This window comes from Morchella sextelata, assembly GCF_020137385.1.
Source record: "Morchella sextelata strain SCLS chromosome Unknown scls_20, whole genome shotgun sequence".
Lineage (NCBI taxonomy): Eukaryota > Fungi > Ascomycota > Pezizomycetes > Pezizales > Morchellaceae > Morchella > Morchella sextelata.
The window spans coordinates 1,248,819-1,270,237 of NW_025408635.1; the positions used below are offsets into that span (position 1 = coordinate 1,248,819).

Genomic DNA, 21,419 nt, shown 5'->3' on the forward strand with positions numbered 1-21,419 from the left:
ACCATTAAAGATCTAGGCCCCTTACCAGAATAAAAATAAAGGAAAAAGGAAAAAGGAGCACAGGTCAATTCTTTGACTGTGTGTCCTGGAGAAGAATGATGACCCGCGAGGATCCATTGTCCCAATCTTGATTGAAACAATGGACCCGGCCAGCACGAATCTCATATTAAGAGAGGGGTCGAATCGCACCCGTCGATGTAGCGGTGTCTTCGAGATAAGAATAATCTCGCTTACGGATGTTTGGTCAACTGAAAGGGGTGAAAAATACTCGTTGACACAACAAGCGAGCCAGCACAAGATGTGTTGAGTCTGGGTTACTGATGTTCATGAGAACAATTGTCCTCCAAGCCCTATACCTTCGACCTAAGATTTAATTAGCAAATCATTCGAGATACCATGAGAATTCTATATATACCCAGAATCACCGATTGTCTACCTCTCTATCACGGCCTTAAGGCCACAGAATATCCGAGGATGGAAAATGGATCCCTTGCTTCTGGTTTCCCAACTACTCCCGGAATCTTCAGTGTTGACTAGAAACTCTGGTTTCCCAACCACTCCCAAATTTCTCAGTTTCCACTAGAAACTCTGGTTTCCCAACTACTCTCGTACTTTTATTGCCCAACAAGGCCCGATGGTGGGCTATTTTCTCTCTATTAAAAGAAATATATTAGCAAACTGTCCCAAATAATACATGAGTTATGCTCTCTGTTACCTTCCGGATGAAATTGTAGCGGCGATCGAGGTACAAAAACCCACTAGATATTCAGAGATTAGCACAACCATGCAAAATGTTTCAACAAAAACTTAAGCTTCTACACACAATGCTGCTGGAGAGCTTCTCCTAGTATAGGCTATAAAGGCAGCCGGACCACTAATAAACTTCCGAATTAATAACTACTTCAATTAACCGGAAAGATTAAATGCCACTTACTCTCTCCCGAGGAAGAATCGCTTCTTTTCTTCTGCACGGACATACCCATATCAGAACAGAAGATAAAACGACCGATATTGACAGAACTTGAGATCTTCACATACCCTTGTGAGCCCCAAGATCGATCTCCCACGGATCAAGTCCTGCATCAAAGATGCGACGTGGTGGAAGGGAGGAAGAGGGAGACGACCCTCTCAGAGAAAGCATCTCACTTTCATCTGTTAAATAATAGATCAGCAAATATAATAAAGTAACGCAAGAAAGATATGATATAACCTACGCCCTCAAAAAGATGAGACAAATGAAAATGAATTCTCACGTACGTATATTACTTTCCCGACTTCTCTCCACCCTGGTGCAAAGGCGAGTAACTCGTATATTGGATTCCTAGTTCCGAAATCTTATATATTGCCTTTACTAAGTTGAAGTTCTTCAGGGCGACATTTTCTAAAGGTCGAGTGTGAACTTTAGACACACTATAGGGGGGATGAGGGGAGGGTATTCTTACCTTTGACCTCTTGTAGCTCGAGAATCGGTGTCTCTGCGGGCCAGGTTTCAGCAGTCTTGAGGTTCTCTCTCGCGGGAAGCTCTCGCTCTGGTTTTATAAAATATTATTAATAAAGGCCTATATATAAAGAAATACGGACGGTAATTTTCTGGCTTACTTCTCCCTAGACCCAGTCGAGAGGGCTAAAAATGTATGGCCTAAACGATTAAGTAATAATATTAGCAATATATTTTATATAGTACCAAAAAAGGAAGATTGACATACCGTGGTGGATATTACCTTCCGATCTCCCCCAATCAGCCATAAAGGCAGCCAGAACAAGAGAGAATCGGAAGGTATGCATTGGGTCATCCGAAGGCAACCCAATACCAACCAACTCCGGCCCTCGCGATCGGGCAACAGAGAAGGCAGAAAACCACATAGAGGTGGAGGATGACCTCGAACCACAGTAGGGCTGTACCACGTAGAACCGGAGGAAAACCGCGATCTGTGAGATATGACGGTGGTGGATCCCACTGTCTTTTGAGAACGTCGTACATATCAGAAACTATACATGAGAAATACATATTGTTAGTAAAGATCCCTGACGATTGACACATGAAATATTAATTTTACCACTTACTTTGACGTCCCAGAGACACCCCAGTAAATCACTGAGTTAAGTACAGGTATTAGAAACCCATTTCAAGACATATAAAGAAGATCCTACATACGCGATTGCTGCATCTCTCCCTGAACTAACACCTCCTATTATTCATTTTCTCAGTAAATATCTCTGATATAAATTAGAACTAATGTAAATAAACTGGAGACTTACATCACTCTTCATCCCCGCCCACTGGCTCCCAGGCCGAGTGACAATCGGTGAGTCTTGGTTTCCCAACTACTTCTGAGGGGAGCGGAAGCGAAAACAACCCTGTGGGATTGTTTATTGGTTGTCCCAACTACTTCTCTCAGAAGAGAGAAGAACGACCCTAATGAGGAGTGAGAAAATTGGAGTCTTCTCTAATAGATATAGAGGATCGATCGATCAGTATATGCTACGAAAATTAGGGAAGAGTATACATAACACATACCACAGCCTACAGTGGCAATGGCCTCTGGTATATAGATAAGTCGTCCAGCCCTATTCCGTCATCTAGGTTAGAGTTAATACCTAGGCTGAAGGGCAGCCATATATAACATACGGTCATCATCTCCTTCTCCTGCCTCTCTCGCAGAGATGAGGCAGGTGGGAGACGGTGGAAAGCCGGGAGAATGTGCACTATTTTTACCACATCAATTAGAAAACTGATAACACAGATTAAGAAAAACGGGGTATTATTATTGACTTACACCCAGCCGCCACCATCTCCCAGGGAGAATATCTGGTTCTAATTCTTTCTTTATTGTCATACTTATTAACACCGGTGAAATGTATGAGATAAGGAGATGAGTGTAAACTCACTGGCTCCCCCAGCCCACAATGCAAGAACAACCAACGCCTTCTATTATAATCTAGACGTTAGAAACAATATCTTCAACAGTTGACAATGCCTATACATACCGCTCCAGGCAGGCCCCGTATGATCTTTTTGACAAGATCATATTGGTGATATGCTGTATTGATGGTTTGAGCGAAGGGTTCAACACTATTCAATCTTTATTAGCACTTTATCATTTAAGTAGGAAGATTATTATAGTAACATACCAGGCGATACGATTTCGCCCTCCCTCAAACAGATAGCTGGTCGGTCATCTAGCCTCGCAAGTATTAGTATCAAACCTCACGTGGAAAGAGTTGTGATTCAAATACTACTTTTACTTTTGGCGCCTCTGCGAGTAGAGACTGTAAGCGGGTACACCCGGCCTCCATAAAAGAGGACCAGAACAGCCAGTGCACTATACACCCGCTCCAGTATTCTTTAACAAGAGGCAATGTGATACCACGATGCTCTTCGTGCAGGAAATGGCTCCTCTGAAAGAGGAAAACCCATCTCTCTTCTGAATTGCTCAATAGCAATCTGCGTACAACAGAGGTCCTCGACTATATATCATAGTAAAAGAAAATCAGTATGATTACAACGATAGACAAAGGAATTGGATAGAGAGGAATAAAAAACCAAAAACGAGATGCATTATCAGCAGAAAAAATAGAAACTCACCAGCTGCGTAGGCCTCACTGGCTATGGATTTCCCCAGGATGAGGGGAAAGAATTGATGTTCACGGTCCAGACGTGTGAATAAAAAGATGAGGAAAAATATGAGGATAAAAATAATAACGATGAGGATAAGGGATATGGAGATGAAAGAAGGACTGGGAGGATGAGCCGTGTGAGGAACCAAATTATAGATGCCAGCATTGATATTAACTCTTCTCTGTCAGAGAGTTGACTAAAGCACGCCTGTGTCCATCCCAAGAGTATTTTGGCCGCTTCTGCAGGGGACTTTGCCGCCTTTCTTGGCTAATGAGTTTACGCGTTATTCTACGGGATATTAAATATGTCTTGGTATAGCAGGGTTAAACCTATATGTATTGACTGGTTTGGCCCGATGTTGGAAAATAAGGCTGATACTTGTGGAGTTAAACTATATGTACAGTATGGAAGAATTTCAGTAGTTTTAGATTTTGTAGATAGGTTACCGTATTATCCATATTCTTTTACAAATCCTATTCAACAGTTTAATACAAATAATATCTATTATGTGTGGTAGATACATCATGAAGGATACACAACGACAAAGAGTGGACAATCACATATACATGTGGACAGATTTTACCCCGTAGTGGAGCAGCAGGGTTTAATAACGTGTAGTGACATGGATACACCTTTGCAGATCTCCCGCGCGAGAACAATGCAGAAGCAAAAGGAATACATGCCGAGATGACGTGGAAGTTCTAGCAGGTTTTATCTGATCATTCTAGTCTATTACATCTCAGCATACGTTTACTCCTCCTATCCTCCTTTCGATGTTGCATGGCTCGTGGATACCAATTTCGAGATAGCCGAGTGAGAACTGTGATCGAGTGATTTGCTATGATTGTTGCTTATTAGGATCTCTCACTCGCTAGCTCGATGTTATAACAGCCACGCGCAGTCGGAAGACCCGCCCGGTGAGTAGACGTATGTTTCCCGCACTTTCACTCCTCCTCTTCGCATTTCTCCCACTAACGAACATCGAACAGACGGGTGATTTTACCCCTTTGGTACCGGAGTATCATGAGCGACAATTTGTTTCTTTATTATCGCTAGATTGGTTTTATACGGTAACTCGAGCTGAATTGAATTCTTCTGTTCTCCCGCTGAGAGTTATAATTCTGACCCTAACCCCGCCTAACCGAAATCCTAGAGCTCATCCCGATCTCTGAGCCAGCATCCCGGACCACCCACTACCATCATCTCACGATCCAGAGCTGTGACTTCCTGGTTTCAGCTTTGCCGCAGACTGAGCTCCGAGCTCATACCCTTGCTGAACTGCATCTTCAGCCAAACTGCCACTCTACAACGCAATCGAGATCTTCGGCGCATGCTATGCCCACAACGTCGGGACCAGCGGGAAGACAGGCACAGGCCAGTCATCGAGCTACACTCACCAACTTGAGGTCAGCTTCTCTCTATCTCCTAAACGGTCGATGCTGACCTCTTATGTACTAGTTATCAAGCCACAGTCACCTACCTGGAGCCTGTGGTTGGCGGAGGAGTATCCCAGGTCGAATAATTTGTTAGTAAAGCTACACCTCCGGGCTCATGGAGTCGGTTCAGCGTGTTCCGACAAGTAAAGAGATAGCTAACACGGCGTTACAAAAATTTTCAAGCATACTATGCATCAATACCAGGTCTTCAATACTTGTCCCAGTCCCACACACCTCGATATCAACCCGGACTATAGCTCGCCCAACTACGCCCACAGTCAATCCAGTAAGACGAACCGCCGCGCACGTCGTATTTAGAGCTCTGGCGTTTGTAGAGGCGCCATTTAGGTTTAGACTTCCCAGCCTCCTCACTCATCCTTTTCCGAGGTACATACCACCCGCTGGTCGGGGTTTATGCGCGCCCTTTGTACTAACACAGGAAATACGCCGGCCCAAGTTCTTTGTTCTGCAACCCCTCATCACAGCCACAGTCCACCTCCATAACTAGCCCCCCAGAATCAAACAAAATAGCAAAAAGCCCATTGTGCCAGATAGGACCCGCATACCCCATCCGGTGGTCATCAGAAGGCGGCTTCACGGAGTATCACTCGGAAACGCCACTATTTTCAGTCACAGTCGCTGCTTCGCTTGACTGGACCGCAAAGATAATGAACGCACGCCGGTTCTGGGAAGTCACGATATATCAAGCAGATCTTACTATCGAGCTAAATACCAGACCCCGTTCAACATCTCTTGTTCCCCACTAGAGCAGGGTAGATACATACTTGTTTCCGCCGAAAGCTTAAACCGAGCACCAAATACTAGAGAGTAACCTCCAGCCCCATGTACCACAACCACCACCACCAACACCACTTGCAATCTAAGTCTTCGGCGTGGGGTAATGGATTGCTTCTGATAAGCATATAGTGAGGGTTAGGGTTGTGACGCGACATCGGCCAACCCCTAGCTCCCCTACAATCTAACTAATACATTGCCGTTGCTCCTTACCGTGGTATTACGACAGTTGCGGGAGCAGAGTCGCTCTCCCTCTCTTCCTCCGTTCTTACGTACATGTACCTGCCTACCTACCATACGGTGGTTCTTTATTCATGTATGCAGCAGGTTAGGGTTCATGTTATGCGGGGGACAGAAAAAATCTTGGCCGCGACTCAAATGCAGGGGCACGAGCTGCCCTCCTAGTTCTATGACGACGAGTTCATGCACCATCACTCGGCTATCTCCTGACCGACGCGACCTTACACAACCTCCCCTTCCTCCCCGCATCTCGCCTCTCACCGCCCAGCCCCGCGCGGCCAGAGCCTCGTATTTGGCGGTGAGTAGGAAGGCAGGTCTCCCTCCCCCTCACATCTGGAGTGGCTGGCGGGGGTTGGGGAGGGGAGGGGGAAGTGGGGGGAGGGAGGTGGTTGGGGTGCAGATGCACGTAGATCTATCCCTTAACTGGAGTGGTGTAGGTACTAATTGATGCATAGTCCTTTTGAAATTCCCTCTCAGGTCGACCGTACTCTACTGTCGAGACTGGTTGAAGCGCAAAGAAGAAGAAAAAGTAGCGCAGCTTTAATTGTTCCTTGCATAACGAGGGGGAGTGGTGGCGAGTAAGAAGTCAGAACCTCACATCAGTCTCAATACAAATGCGCTTTTCTTTTCTCTTCAGCGGTGAGGTTGCACACTACGGTGCGCGAGTTCAGCAGCTAGCAGCAGTTCAGCCAATGATATTCGCTACCCCATCAATTGCCTCCCAGCCCTACGGGTCTCCACTAATCTAACCACTATCGCAATGAGCGACCCGCGCCCGAAAAGTGTTTTCTTGCTTTTGCCTCCTTTGTTTCCTTTTTCCCACCCACTGGACCGTGCAGCGCAGGCCTAGACCGGCGCGCGGTGGACAAAAGGAGGATTACGAGACCGAAACAGAATGGGAGGCGAATGTTTATGCTGTGCAACCTGCCTGTTGGGGATGAGCTCGAAGTGGTTGTTTCAATTAGGTAGATCAATAGTAGGTAGTTATCCATGTTTGGTTTGTAGGCTCGCAGAGTGGTAGGTAGGTTCAAGTGGTAGTGGCAACAAAGTGGTAGTAGTAGATCTTTTTGTTGGTCCCCCCGACTAGCTGGATGAGTAGCGGGGGGCCGAAAACTTGTTTCTTTTTGTTTTTTGGTTGGTTTGTTTGTTTCTGCTATTTTTGGGGATGGGGTTCGGATGTTCGGTGGAGAGATAGAGAGATAGAGACAGCGAGAAGAGAATAGAAAACTCGGGATAGATAGATAGAGAGAGACAGGAAGTATTCAAGGAAAGAGGAAAAGTTTAGGAAAATGATAGTTAAGGAAAGAAGAGAAAATAGACCCCCCCGGAATAGGAATAGGAGATACAGTATCTAGGTAATAGTCGCAATCCAAACACCAAAAAAAAAGGAAGAGTAAAAAAGAAGAACGCCAAAATAGGTGGAAAAAGAAAAGAAAATATTACACTACATGTACTAGACACTATCTAACAATCCAATCACTAACACAGTAAGCCGCCACAAACCTCCGCCCATTATCAACCTACGCTGCAGGTGCAGCCTCTTGTTTCTTCCCCCTTCCAAAGAACGTCGCAATCTTCCTCCCAAAGCTCCCCAGCGACGCCTTCTTCAGTACCACCTCACTATCGCTCTTGCTCCTCTGCACCGGCTTGATAAAGTGGGCCGGTAATGGCGGCAGCGGCCTGTCGTTCAATTCGATAGTTGAAGCCTTTGAACCGCCGGAGGTGCTAGGTCTGTGGTGGGATGTGCTCGGTCTCTGGCTCGTCTGATGCGAGGTGCCGGGTCTCGGGAACAGCGCGAGTGTCTCTCTATCCTCCTCGAATGTTCCCAGCGTCTTGGTCATCCTGCCGGAACGCATGTCGGCCGTCTTTGGTCGGTTGGAGACGTCAATCACTGTTGGTTTGCGGCACAGCACCGGGCTCGCCATTGCTCCGGAGGAAGACACCCGGGTTGAGATCCTGGTTGTCTTCAATGTGGCATCTGAGGCGCGAAGGTTGATGACACTGAACTTTCGTGCAGTGGCTGTAGTGGCGAATTCATATTGGATTGGTGAGAGTGGCTCCAATGGCGGTGGTGCTGGGTGGGGTTTTGATGTGAGTGCAAGGAGAGTTGCTTTCTTGGCCTCTTCGTCGGAGCAGACGGGGGAGGTGAATGTTTGTGTTGTAAATGTTTGTGTTGTAAATGATGCAGACGCCGGTACATTCCGGGGTGCTTGCCTGTATGATGTTGTTGGGGGTACTGAGGCTGTGGTTGATATCGGGGTCGGGGAGTTGACGAGGGCCTTGCAGGCCCGGCGGAGGTCAAACTCGGTTCGTGGCGTGAGCGGTGTGAGAGGGAGCGGGAGGACGGTATCGTCGTCGTCTTCTTCGTGGAGACCTGCTGCTTTCACGGGGAGGTTCGTCTTCTATGCATGCTGTTAGCAAGTTGAGACGGGGTTCGGTTTCAGGATTGAGGTTTACTCACAATTGGTACCGGTCTGGAAAAAGCTCTTTGCCTCATGATTGCTGTGATTGTCGTAGCAATTGATAATATGCTTGTGTTAGGAGGAGTTTTAAGAAACTCTTCAAGGGAATCGGATCGTGGATGTTCGATCTTCCTCGGGTTAAGGATAGTATATGTATTAGAGTGGTGTACGCTCAGCGTAGTAATATAAGTGGAGCACTTCCGAGTCGATAAGTAACAAAAAAACACCAAAAAAAACAACACACCACCGAAAAACGAACGATCTTTGCAAAAAGGCCAGGAAAATAAGAAAGGAAACCCCCTCAAGATGGGCGGAATCAAGGGTTTCTATAACACCCCCAAGACCCCATCCAAACACGCGCACCCACACACCCATCTCCCCATCTCGTGCACCCAGGTGTTTGCACGAATAGGGGATGGAGCCTGTTGGTGATCTGATCCATCACACCCTTCCGTCCCCCAAGAGATCAGCATTTGAACAAACGAATCTGACCATTATTCACCGCAAAGAGGTGCCCAAGGTCAGGTAGGTTAGGCTCCCTGAGACTGCATGGCGTCCCATCCCGGTCCATCGTGGGGTGAACACGGTTAGTGCAGGACCACAAGCGAGCTTTATGTTGGCTGTGAACCCTGCAAGGCACTCGTTTCATCAATGGACCGTTTGCCTACCAATTTCCCCCCTCCTCCTTCAACTCCACTTCCTCTCCACTCTGCGGTCTCTACCCAACCACACACCCCTCCCCCCCCCCCAGTTCCTAAGCTCTCCTAAGCGTCCCCCCAACTCCCCGTTCTTCCGAAATTCGCTGCCAACACCCCAATCGGGGATAACAAACACCTGCCTACAATAGGCTTCAGCGAGGGTTTCCTAGGCGATGCCCGGGGAATTTCAAGATCTTGCTTCCTGTGATGACGATCCTCCAGGAACCGATTTCGTCCAAACTTGTGTACCTACAAGCGTTCCTAGGAAACCTTTGCTTCCTACTGGGCAGAACGCCTGCATTGTCAACCTCCCAGCAATTCCGGTCCAAGAAGCCGTTGTGGGAACCTTTTTCCTATGTAGGTCGTGTAGGTCTAGATGATGGATGTTCGTCCAAATTTGCTCTGTCCTCCATCCGATCGCGCGTGCCAAAGGTCGAACCACCGCAATCAAGGGCCATTTCTAATATCAACCGATTTATTAAATCTCCCCAACGCGTCAACATCCATCCTATCACCATCTCGGTACTCTACTCTATGAGGAAAATGCAAAATATGGTAGGTAGAGTAGGTAACTTAAGCTGCAGCTACATACCGCGCGTCGAGCGCGTTCCGTCGGCTCCAAACCTAACCGAACGTCCTAGTTGCTTTCCGAACCGTGGTTGATGACTTCATGGAATGGAAACAATTTATTTATATTTACTTTTCACGCCGCAATCGGTCTTGACAGTAGTAGACTTAGGGTACTTTTGTAGCACGAACGGGACCGTCATAATAATTGTGATACAGGACAGAAGGGTCGTGTGCCGGGATATCCCGAACCGTGATGTGATGATGCGGATACGGCGGTCAAAATAAGTATTTTGACTCTGGAGGGCCCGAGCAAGACCCTGCCAAGAACGTCATTGGTGATAGTAAAGGGTCCCCTTTCCAAACGTAAAACTGAGTGATAAGCCTTTGGGCTCGGGGGAAGTCGTCGATAGCCGTTAGAAAAGAGGAACATCACAATCATACTTTAGCCATGACGGTCTCCGGGTTAGTTTTATGACATGGACAGCAAAACCAGCAATGGAGTTGTAAAAAAGAAAGAAATGCCCAATATAACGTGTCTCCCTTACCTACCTTGGACAGGAAATCGACGGGTCTCCCTCGCTCCCGTGGGAAATCTTTGTTCCTACATATGTAGGTACACGGCGTACCTACAGTAGGGTACTCTGCTCATGCAATGCAGAAGACGGAGCTGTTTGCATGCCTCAAGAAAGGGGTTCTTAGTGCTGTTGGCGTTGCAACCAGTCATGTTATGCCTAACCAAGCCTGTCGAATATATTTTTGGCAACGGACATTTTGTCTCAAACTTTATTTCGACAGAATTGCACTTCATACATGCAAGCACTTTGTTATATGGTTGAAGACTAATATCCGTCACTGAGTTCCGTTTATGCGATCGGAAGTTTATGTTTTATCTGAAGCTGATTGATCGTCCACGGAAGTTCGGACCGGGACCGAGAATGGCAAGTTGTTGCCCTTTGATGTCGATTTCGAGTGTAGATGGGATCAATACTCGAGTGATGGACTATGAGAAAATCTCTACTCGTCTCGCTCAGGCAATTCTAGAAGAACTCGAACTTGAGGTGATTTAGACGTTGGTGTCTGACGAGTATTTAGCACGAGGTGCCATTTCTCCCAATCCCTGTTGCCAGTACACCGTTGTTTTGCGCAAGCGGGAACAATGACACGGACCTTGAGTGCACGATGCATTCAATGGTGAGCAGTCAAGGTGAGTCGTGTTTCCGGTTCAAGTCGGAGGTTACCTCCGCCTTGACAGAACGTGTGAGGCATCATTTATCAAAACCTCCGGATGGTAAACACATTAAGGACCGCATACCCACTTCCTCAAATAAACAACGGATTCGCTCGCCTGAATTATTTCGCAATTATTTATGTAACAGTGATAATTTAGGCCTAGTGCGTTTGATGGTGTGTTCATTTGGTTAGTAATTCTAATTCATCCGGCTGGTGTCACGATCAACTGATGTATGAATGACCCCTAGAGTAAATACTCGATCGTTCATACGTCCGCTCTTATAGATAAGTAATCAAGAATGAGTAGAGAGATCGACTTAGTTGTTCCCTATATAGGGGCACCGCACCAATTGCCGTCTCCATTGCTACTATTTTCAATAACAGAAATCCCTGTATATTATTAATAACAGTTGACTACCCCACATATGATTGGAAGATCCAGATTTCGGAGATCATCCTCACAATGTCGTGACTGCCGAAGCATGTGCAGATCGAATAAGATAAACCTTTACTCGACTCCATTCACATGCGTACCTTAAGTCACAGGTTTGGTCCTTAGGACGGATACTGTTTATCTATCGATGTCATGGGTTGATAGATCAGGGTCAACCAGTGGTTCAAGATATTGATCATAGCCCTATTGTATTTGAAAGGGTTATGGTAGTGACTCCAGGTGCTTGCACATGCCTAAGTGTTTATCTTAGCTTCGTGATATAATAGGTCTCGAGCGAACTGCTCGTGTTGGGGGTTTGATACTGTAGGGTGGTTCGTGCTGCAAACCACAGGTGATATACTGATTGGTCACTCGTCGAGTAGAATCAGTATCAATTATCGGAAGATGCCGAATTCATCTGTGAATAAATCTAAACAATCAGCACTATCCCAACTTCAGGATCAGTCTCTCGGTATATACGCGCTCTTTACTTCTCTTGGAGCAATAATGTTTCCCCTCAACTCCGTAAGCTTGTTATTGATAGCGCTGCAGCTCCTTCCCCGAACTGTAGCCTTACAAGCAGATCTCCAGAGATCCAACGACTCGCTTCATGCCCCTAATATCGGCCTTACTAATCCTGACTTCATAAACACCACAATCCCGTCCGCGGATGATTTGAAAATACCAGACTTGATCTTTCAATCCGATCTGCTCGTCAATGGTGGTTACAATGTCGCTTGGCAGGCTCGACCGTAGGTACCTTCTAATCCTCTACCGGCTCCACCAGGTCTAACGAATCACATAGACTCTGGCATTTTTCTCGGTACCTTGGACATGATACCTGTTATCCCCAAAGTGCCACTACTTTAACCGGTGATCAGGCTCCAGGGGTAGAGTTGGGGTATTGGCCGGATACCAATGGTGGATGTGATAGCCCTGGAGAGGGCAAGTGGAGTAAAGCATTCCCCACTTATTATAGCATTAGCAAGTGCAGCGATAGCGAAGTTAGGGTAAGTCTTGGTATAAGAAGTGGGGGAACACGTTTAACACAGAATAGGTTGTTTATAATCTGTTTTTTCCAAAGGATGGTTGGGGTCTTGGCGGGACAGGGCATAAGTATGATTGGGAGAGGATATATGTAACCTGGAAGAAAGAGGGCAATGGGTGGGCACCAGTGGAGGTGGCTTACAGTTATCATGGGAGTTATAACAAATACAGATGGGATGAGGTCTGGACGACTAAGTATTATCCACTTCTCTTTCTCGCCCCCGTCTGCAATATAGAGATCGAAGCTAATATAAGCTATGGTCAGTACGGATGATCGCAATCAAACTCCGGAAGATGGCGTCAATATGAAAATGCCAAAAGTGTTTGTTAGTTGGGGCAAGCATGCCACCTTTAGGGAGAAATGCGGTGGATCGCACGGATACTGTTGCTGTGCCCTGGGGGATATTCTTTCGGAAAACTTGCCATGGGCGCAGAGAAGCGACGATTATTATTATGTTGCCGAAGAAGGTAAGAAAAAGCTATAACGCAGGATAAGGACTGGTACTGAATCGTTGGATTTGTAGGTTATCTGCTTAATGCAGGTAGGGAGACGGAGTTGGGAAGGAGGATTGCAGGATTTGAATGGGGTGGTACGTCTTATCCCGGGGTTGTACAGGATACAATATGCGAGAAGTAGGGTTTTACTAGTACCAAACAGAACGCACTGGTGAAAGTACATTCCATAGGAAATCTTCTTTGCAATTTGAGCGTCGATCCTATTAGGTGGTCGGGCTTCCGAACGAGATGGTGCGATACTGAAGCGGTTGGTAACATATAATTATTAGTTGGGTAGAGAGAGACAGCTCATCTCGTCCCTAAATTTAAACATAATTCAACTTTTAAATATTTATATTAAGGTCCGATCCGTAGCTGAGTTTTCTGTCTAGACTTTAGAGTTCTCTTGATATAGCTCGTGCTGATACTACGGAATCTCGCGCCCCAATCACAACCTATCACTCATTGTTCATCATCCCTGACATAAACCTTATTAATAACAACGAGTGATCTTCTATGACTACATGTACATACATGTATACGTAAAATCATGTATATAGAAAGTCTAGACAACGCCTCGGGTAGCCAACCTTTTATTTACATGTACATGCCTCGTTAATCTAGCTAGTACCACATCCATCGTCATGGCAACTAACTTTGCTCCCATCTCCACCCCTAAATCCAACTCCAAGATCTGTCGCTATCCTATTTCTAAAGATACACCATCAAAAATCTCGTCACCTAGTATAGCCCTCATCCAGCACGCTACAACCCTCACAAACACGCTCTCAGAGATTATGTGCGAACTTACCTTTATCAGTGGTGAACTATCCAATCTCACAGATGAACACGTGGCAATCGAAACTCAACTAGAGGAGCTTCACAAAAGAGAGAATACGAGATGGATAGAGAGCCGGAGAAGACTTGCGGATTCGTATGTGCCATCTGTTTATTGCTGATATGTGCTATACTAATGATAAGTATAGGAACAACCGTGCTAGCAAACTACAAAACAAATCACTCTCGCGTATTGATGGTGTACTATACGCCTTCTATGATCGAAACAGCGGGAAGAAGCTCGATATGTTTCCCGGAAGGGTGGAATACATTGAGTGGATGAGTGGTAAGTATCTTCGATATGCAAACATTTAGGCCCCGAATAATCTGAAACTGACAAACAATAGACAAATCGATAATAATTATTCTAAAGGCTCTCGATGAGGATCTACCGGCCGATTTGAAAGAACTCAAAGCATGTTTTAAGAAGGCGATCGGGATTAGTATTTAAGATGAGAGCGAGGTCTTCTCATTCTTCTGCGTATTCACACAAGGAAAGGCGTGTTTCCTCGACTTAGGGTATCTGATCATCTCCCACGGTACTTCGATAATGGAGACAGTACGATAAAACTAAGAGAAATATCTCTCTCTCTGTAAGTTGACCCAAGATCTCTATGTTGACGAGTGTATTTCGGGAATTGGTTAATTCTCCCAACACAGTGCTTAGTTCTTTGCTTTAATCCTACGTTCCACTAAACTGCCTCAATAATCTCCCCCCGTTCCGTTCTTATTTTTTATACTTCGACACGTTATGCGCCCGCACCCAAACAAGCACGAAATACATCTCTTAGACGTAACTTAAAATTATCGTCAACTATCTTCGTACAGGTTATGATGTCCATGCTGACGGTTGGATTTTACGGGTTTGTGAGCATCTAAATTATGTAATTATAAGTGTCTTCTCCTTTTCACTAAATAATAGCGGTGAGGATGTCAAGAAAAGCAAAGACTGTAATACAGAGTGATGGCTTGCACATGAGCTCCCATCTCTGGTAAGAAAACCAAAGCTCCATGTACCTTTCAGTGAGAAAAACACAAATCACAACCATCAGTGAACATAATTTGTATGATATCATTCCTTGTGGTTGGCTATCCAAGCTACAATACGCCAGATGTTGATAAACGTGTCCATGATTTGCCCGATTGACAATTTAGGATTTTTCTTGTTCGATAAGCACATTCCCTGATAGCTTTCTGTGGAATTGACCCCTTATAAATAAATAATAAGGAACACAAGAGGATCAAACTATTGATTCTTTGATATCAAAGGCCCTACTAAAACACGCCTTTAATACCCTTCACCCCATTAATTCCATTTTTCTCACTCATCTCCGATCGTCACTCTCCAGATCCCCTGCTCGTTGTCCTCATCCCCCATATCTTTCCAATTTACCTCAGCCATTTCACTCCTATCACCACCATTACCCGCACCATCAGAATCAGAATAATCTTCGCTATCAGACGAGCTGTCTTCTCTTAGAAACTTGCGGTACTCTTTCGTTAAGATCTTGTTTTTCTCGCGCATGACCAGTTTCACGTCCAAACTTTGGCTAATTATCGTGTCTTCTTCTATGCCCCCAGTATACTCCACCAGTGCCTCCAAAATACTGCTGTAACTCATGACCACTTCGTTCAATAAAAGCTCCGCATCCAATTTTTGGTTCTCGGTCTCCAAGGTTCCCGGGTCTGCTATCGCGATCATGATTTTCTGTACTTCGGCGCCCATAGCATCTACTGCGAGTTGAAGTTCTGTGAAGAAGGTGACGGGCGCCTCTTGTAGGTATATATCGGCATGTAGAAAGACGTAGTTGATGCATTTCCTGACAGCGCGGATGCTGGCATCGAGCTCGGGCAAATGAATCGAAATGAGGGCACTGGTCTCTGGGGAGCGCAAAGGGGAAGTGGCGGAGGCGACAAGATTATCTACAGGACTTTCCAACTTGAGTCCGACGGGGGCCCCTAGGGAGTATGTAGGGGAAGTGATGAAGGTGATAGGCTTATTTATAGGAATATCCAATTTAAGCTTGACGGGGGCTTCTTTATAGGAGATGGCAAGGGATTTGTTGCTGGCAGCGGATTTTGAAATGATGACATCCCCAGGATTGGCCGTTTCGAACGGAGCAATGGAAGCTTTATCATCAATGGTCGGGGGTGGGTTGGAGGTCAGGCCTTTTGCGGTGGAGAAATCCGCATCATCTGCAGCTTTAGGTTGGATAGTGTGGGTTTCAGGAAACTTGGGTAGGAGGGGCATCTCGACAGCTTGTCTCTCGTGTACCGGTCAGGATGTGTGATAACTGCCGGTTGTTTGTGATGATGGAGAGTCGATATAGTGCACGCGTAGGGTAGTAGAAGGAATTCGGAACTGCGGGCTGATCAAGATCTAGGAACTGGTTAATGGGCCAGATGTACGCCGAGGTTTTGCAAGCGCTAGGACGTACTCAGTATCTCACGAAAATAAACCATAACAGGCTTAACTCATGTTGTGGTTCTGATTCAGGCGATGGCTGGCTAAGCTACTTGTAGCTTTTGCTGCTTGGACCACAACGTCACCACATCGTTTATGCTCCTATTATGTATACTTGATTTGTCTCTTGAATTAAAAGTAGCTGACTACTTGTAAATGACGACATCTAATAATTATTTTGATATATCAATGATTGTCCAGGTTCGATGTTTCTTTTTCTTTTTTGCTAGTGATGATATATTGAGGTTGCTTTTTGGTATATATAGAGATTTTGATGGTTGCGAATACTTGTATTGATATTCGGTGGCTGGGAATCAGCCAAAAGCAATAATAAGTTTCATTCCGGTGGCAATTTGATTCAGAAAGAAGCAATGATAAGGCCTCTGATTGTAGAACGCTGTTGGTTCTATTCTTATTGATTGTAACTTGGTGTTTGAATCCATCGGTTGTAATAGATCTATAGAACAAGATAAAAGGATGTGAATGATATTCCTTAATTCTACTACGACCAAAGGCCGGTGGGTTCTTGCTTTTGATAAGTCTCTGGTTATTTTTGAGGCCTAACTACATATATCCAGTATGATATGTTTCTTTGATATTACCTCCAGCTTCTGAAAAGGTAAATTTCTTCTTTTCGTGTCCTACCCCAATCATTGGCATCTGACATTCGAGGACAACTCCCAAGTTCTTGTTGATCGAGTATTAGTGGCATGGCTATTGATATGTTGTTTTATTCTTTTTTTTTCTTTCTTTTTTTCTTTTTTCACAGCACCAACAGAGATTTGATTTAAGATCCAGGCCTTTGCGTGCAAAAATACATCACAAAGCACGCGCCCAAAATAGCGATATGGGTTTAACAGAAAATAGAGGTTCACCATAGCGTATTAGATTCACCAAATATCACTCGTTCGATCAACGAAAATGTGGTAAGTGTTGAATTAACTCTTTAATATGCGAAAGAGACCAGCCAGACCTCTACTAGACGATAGGAAAAAAGTGACCGCCTATCACAACTCGTTAGTTATCACTCCATCGATCAAACAGTCGGGAACTGGCATGTACACAGAGGACGGCTTTCATCAGGAAAAAATAAAAGGGATTAGGGTGGGAATTCGGGAAAAGTAAAGGGCGGTTTAGAGGCGTGTAGGGAGCAAAATTGACTTACTTCCGCTCTGTGTCCAACTAGAGAAATTCTGGAGTCCCATTATTTCTTTGGCAGCCTCATTCGTTCAGCCCTTCTCTGCACATAATTGTCGAAAACCTCCCACATCATCTCTGTGATTTCCTCTTCGTATTCTTCGATGTAATCAACTCCAGGACAATCATCTGGACTAGTGCCCTCTCCATTCGTATAGAAACCATGTTTGCCAGGATCAACCGCGCCCATTTTGTCAAGATCTGAGGTCCACTTCCACATGTATCCGAATTGTTGCCCCTTTACAAGGAGGTAGCAGTAACACGGGCCGCTGTGAACAGCGCAGTGTGAGCCATGTTTGAGCATGGCGGCACCAGGGCGAGCACGTCGACGGGATTTACCCAGAATGGGGAGAGGAGCTTCCACAATGGTAGACGAGGTAGTAGCAGTGGCGGCAACGGCGGGCGAAGCAGCACTGGCGGCGGCAATGGTGGATGAAGCAATACCATTGGCGGTAATGGTGGATGAAGCAGAACCAGCGGTATTCATGGTGGATGGAGTACTATCAGTTGCGACGACGTCGATAGGTCTACTGCTGCTTGAAGATGTTTGGTAGGAGCTTGAGGGCTCTGTTTCGTAGCTTGATGAGGATTGGGCGGCAAGGGTGGTGGGAGTATTCTTGAGAGTGAGTGCTTTAAGAATGGCAGCCAAAGGTTCGCCGCTCAAATCACCGATGGTCATTGTGGCTAGCGAGGTGATTAAGTACGTCTTGGAGGAAGGTGGTATGGTTGATGTACGTGATGTCTTTTGGGAGGTGTCGTTGAGAGTGGGTAAAAAGGAACTGGAGAATTGGACAGGGTAGGAAGATTTCTGAGCCCCCTTTGCGAGCTGGGTGGATAGCTTCGACGTTTATGCAAAACTATCATTTCCACATTGTTGCACCCGCCCGTGCCATCATTACCACCATCCCAGCTTTCATATGACCCTCCGTTTTTATAAACCAATTATCTACTAGCGAAAAAAGATAATGCGACAAACCCGGATTGAACGGGTGACCTTCAGATGACACCCCGGATAATGAAGACTTCAGTCTGACGCTCTCCCAACTGAGCTATTATCGCCGCTGGTTATTGTGGTTGCTCTAGACGAGAATTTGGCTAGTATCCAGGATAGCTGTGGGGCCGGACGTTTTTTAACAGGGATAATTCTACTAGCCGTAGAGTGAAATTTAGGTTTTAGGCCTAGGTCAGAGGCGAAATCGTTCCAAGGAGTAGGCAAAGATGAGTTGTAGCTGATTATTTGAATCAGTATCTAGTGTCTACATATGCCAAACATCGTGTCCCGCTCTCTATAGGTAGAACGCCCCCACTGGATCCAAGTACCCGAGACATCTATTTCGATCCACATCTTAATTTTGAGACGTATTTATTTAAGAACCTCCTTGCTCTTCATAAGAACATAAACCACATAAACTTTACTCGATAATACTACATTAAATATCAGAATGCGGTTCGGCCCAGGTTTCTCTCGACACCTTTTGTATACTTTACCTCAAACATCATATTAGGATAAACAATTCAACTACATAATTAATTACACCACCACCGCCACTATATTCAATCACATATAATTATAACAAAGTATCCCGTCATTGATTTTCATAATGTCTTTAACAATAACTTTTTTCGCCAGCTTCTCCATATTCAGCTCATAGTTCAGCGTCACCCTCCCCGCCTCGCGCCCTTGCATATCAGGAGATGAAATATCTGTATAACGCCTCTCTGGGTCTTTCTGCTGCCATTGCCACCATAGTCGGTCGAGGTTTGCATGGTGGAGGTAAAATAGCGGGTCTGTTTATACCCACAATTAGTTAAAAACTCTGTAAAAAAAGTTGGTTCTTTTCCGCTTGCCTCCGGGTGAAGAATAAACATCTGCCAGGGTTCCTGTTTTTCACACACACGCGTTAGTGGGTCATAATTATTTCTAAACTCTCAAGATAACTCACCACCAACCCCCAAATGTCCAGCCCCATGCAACCCAAGCTGCCTGACTTCAAACATGCCCTCGATCCTTCTCCACAAGCTCTCAAAGCTCTTCTCACTCAGCGTACTATTGACCTCTTGTTCACTGAACCAATCCTGTACATAGGGATGGAAATCCCTTGTTATGCAGTGATCGTTGCGCTCAACCCTTTTCCCAGGTCCCATGTGAAGGGTTAGATTTGCAAACGGGCCGTTGGTGATGCAGCCACCGCCAGTACCGTTCATAACACAAGGAGATTCGTAGGGTTGCTCAGAGCAGGGCACGTAGGGCCCTAAATAGGTGAGTTGAGAGTCTGGCATAGATAAAAGTACTAAGGATGAGTTCAAGGAGGAGGAGGTACCATTTCCACCGAATCCCGTGGTGGTGGAGAAAACGGGTGATTCAGCCCAGGTGCTACCTTCTTCCGAATCAAGAGACCAGTCCCAATACCTATCAGTCCCTGGTTATTAACGCCGAGACTTTATCTAGAAATAATATGGAGACTTACGGTTGCGACCCCCGATACCCACATGATCCTCTCAATGCACCCTCCCACACTGCCGTGAAATACCGATGCCAAGGCAGAAACCGACCATTCAGATGCACGTTCTCCATCTGGAGGATGTGCACGCCCTGGAAGTCATCAAAGCGCGACTGCGAGCCCGGAAGAAGTTTCCTGAGGGCCGAGGGTTGCGTGGTAAGGCAGCGGATTGCGGAGATGTAGGCGGTCTGTTCGGAAGCATTGAGGGCGCGCCTGTGGTATTTGGTATTAGTAATATTTCTTGGTGAGGGCAGGAAGGGGGAGGGAATACCATTCTTTACGCAGGAGAGGTGCGCTGCAGGTTTTGGACTTGGGATCGGTGTAGGGTGCGTCTAGAGCTTGGGAATATGGTGAGAGTGAGAGGAGGAGGAGCAGGGTCGCGATGAGGATGAGGACCATACTGAGGTGGAAAAGAGTGTGTTTAAGGGCGTGCGAGGGAGAGAGGAGCTGGGGAGGATTGTGAGGTGTTGGAGGGTGGGGAGATCTTGAAGTAAGGGGAGTGTCGTGCCAGGGGTGCATTCTTGAGAATTGAAGGGGAATTGATCGAGGAGGCATGTTGTAGAGATTGTGGTGGTATGACATGGGGCGGAATACATCAAATGGATATTTGTGAAGACATATATATGAAGTGTTTGGATCAAGAGAACACTGGCGTGGTCTCTTGAAAATTTTGGCATGGTGATGCTTGATCGTTGGTAAGAACAGTACAGCGACAAACAATAATGATATGCTTGTCAGATCCGAAACTAAAAGTGTTAGTTTAAGTATATGTACCCAACCTAATCCCACACAACTCGTACTTGATAACATACCAATAAGTTGTAAGTTAATTAAGATGAAAACTTGAATCATTGCCGTGGCGTTGGCGGCTGATGAACTGATTACTGATCGATAGATAAAAAGCCAATTCTTTGGAACGATATGTCGTACCCTAATCAACCCCACACTGCGATAGTAAGGGCCCTTAACGAAGTAACGACATCAGAGCGTCCGGGTAAGATCATAGATTATCACTCGCATTTGTTATATCTTCATTCGAAGACAAACGAAGCCCAAGTAATCGGTATATCAGATCGCCTCCTAAGTGTCAGCTAGATACCGCGTATAAATATCAGATATTAGTAGTGGCCATACCATATCTGTGGTCGACCAAAGTACACTCAAACTTGCTAGTGCCGGTGTCTTGAATGCTAAGCGCCCTACACGCCCTGATATTACAGCATAGCTTATGTTAACCGCTAAATAGGCATTCAGTCCGTGGTGTTCCATCATCCATTATCTCTCTGAGCTTCAGATCGAGTATTTCAGATTACTCTCAAAGAGGTCCATATACGACGTGGCTGTAGATTTGGCTTAATCGTTCCCCAGTCAACCATGTCGAAAATCAGTGCTCAA

At 45.7% G+C, this 21,419-nt stretch overlaps 7 protein-coding genes across 7 annotated transcripts; 2 read left to right on the top strand and 5 right to left on the bottom strand.

The window, feature by feature from the left end:
- Positions 1 to 614: 614 nt before the first annotated feature.
- H6S33_006532 (uncharacterized protein) lies at positions 615 to 1,793 on the bottom strand (the record flags this gene model as incomplete). Its single annotated transcript, XM_044837892.1, has 8 exons — positions 615 to 653; positions 716 to 758; positions 824 to 874; positions 935 to 965; positions 1,039 to 1,152; positions 1,443 to 1,529; positions 1,600 to 1,624; positions 1,707 to 1,793. The coding sequence occupies 8 exons, from the start codon at positions 1,791 to 1,793 to the stop codon at positions 615 to 617; spliced, it is 477 nt and encodes a 158-aa protein (XP_044690059.1).
- Positions 1,794 to 7,610: 5,817 nt separating this feature from the next.
- H6S33_006533 (uncharacterized protein) lies at positions 7,611 to 8,587 on the bottom strand (the record flags this gene model as incomplete). Its single annotated transcript, XM_044837893.1, has 2 exons — positions 7,611 to 8,492; positions 8,552 to 8,587. 2 exons carry the CDS (start codon positions 8,585 to 8,587, stop codon positions 7,611 to 7,613), a joined length of 918 nt encoding a protein of 305 aa, XP_044690060.1.
- A 4,200-nt stretch (positions 8,588 to 12,787) lies between these two features.
- H6S33_006534 (uncharacterized protein) lies at positions 12,788 to 13,167 on the top strand (the record flags this gene model as incomplete). The annotated part of the gene is made up of 2 exons (XM_044837894.1): positions 12,788 to 12,998; positions 13,055 to 13,167. 2 exons carry the CDS (start codon positions 12,788 to 12,790, stop codon positions 13,165 to 13,167), a joined length of 324 nt encoding a protein of 107 aa, XP_044690061.1.
- A 502-nt stretch (positions 13,168 to 13,669) lies between these two features.
- Positions 13,670 to 14,313, top strand: H6S33_006535 (uncharacterized protein; the record flags this gene model as incomplete). Its single annotated transcript, XM_044837895.1, has 3 exons — positions 13,670 to 13,959; positions 14,012 to 14,148; positions 14,210 to 14,313. The coding sequence occupies 3 exons, from the start codon at positions 13,670 to 13,672 to the stop codon at positions 14,311 to 14,313; spliced, it is 531 nt and encodes a 176-aa protein (XP_044690062.1).
- An 870-nt stretch (positions 14,314 to 15,183) lies between these two features.
- Positions 15,184 to 16,113, bottom strand: H6S33_006536 (uncharacterized protein; the record flags this gene model as incomplete). The annotated part of the gene is made up of 1 exon (XM_044837896.1): positions 15,184 to 16,113. The coding sequence occupies one exon, from the start codon at positions 16,111 to 16,113 to the stop codon at positions 15,184 to 15,186; it is 930 nt and encodes a 309-aa protein (XP_044690063.1).
- A 1,417-nt stretch (positions 16,114 to 17,530) lies between these two features.
- H6S33_006537 (uncharacterized protein) lies at positions 17,531 to 18,202 on the bottom strand (the record flags this gene model as incomplete). Its single annotated transcript, XM_044837897.1, has 1 exon — positions 17,531 to 18,202. One exon carries the CDS (start codon positions 18,200 to 18,202, stop codon positions 17,531 to 17,533), a length of 672 nt encoding a protein of 223 aa, XP_044690064.1.
- An 879-nt stretch (positions 18,203 to 19,081) lies between these two features.
- On the bottom strand, positions 19,082 to 20,579 carry H6S33_006538 (uncharacterized protein; the record flags this gene model as incomplete). Its single annotated transcript, XM_044837898.1, has 5 exons — positions 19,082 to 19,311; positions 19,372 to 19,404; positions 19,467 to 19,933; positions 19,992 to 20,237; positions 20,296 to 20,579. The coding sequence occupies 5 exons, from the start codon at positions 20,577 to 20,579 to the stop codon at positions 19,082 to 19,084; spliced, it is 1,260 nt and encodes a 419-aa protein (XP_044690065.1).
- Positions 20,580 to 21,419: the final 840 nt, after the last annotated feature.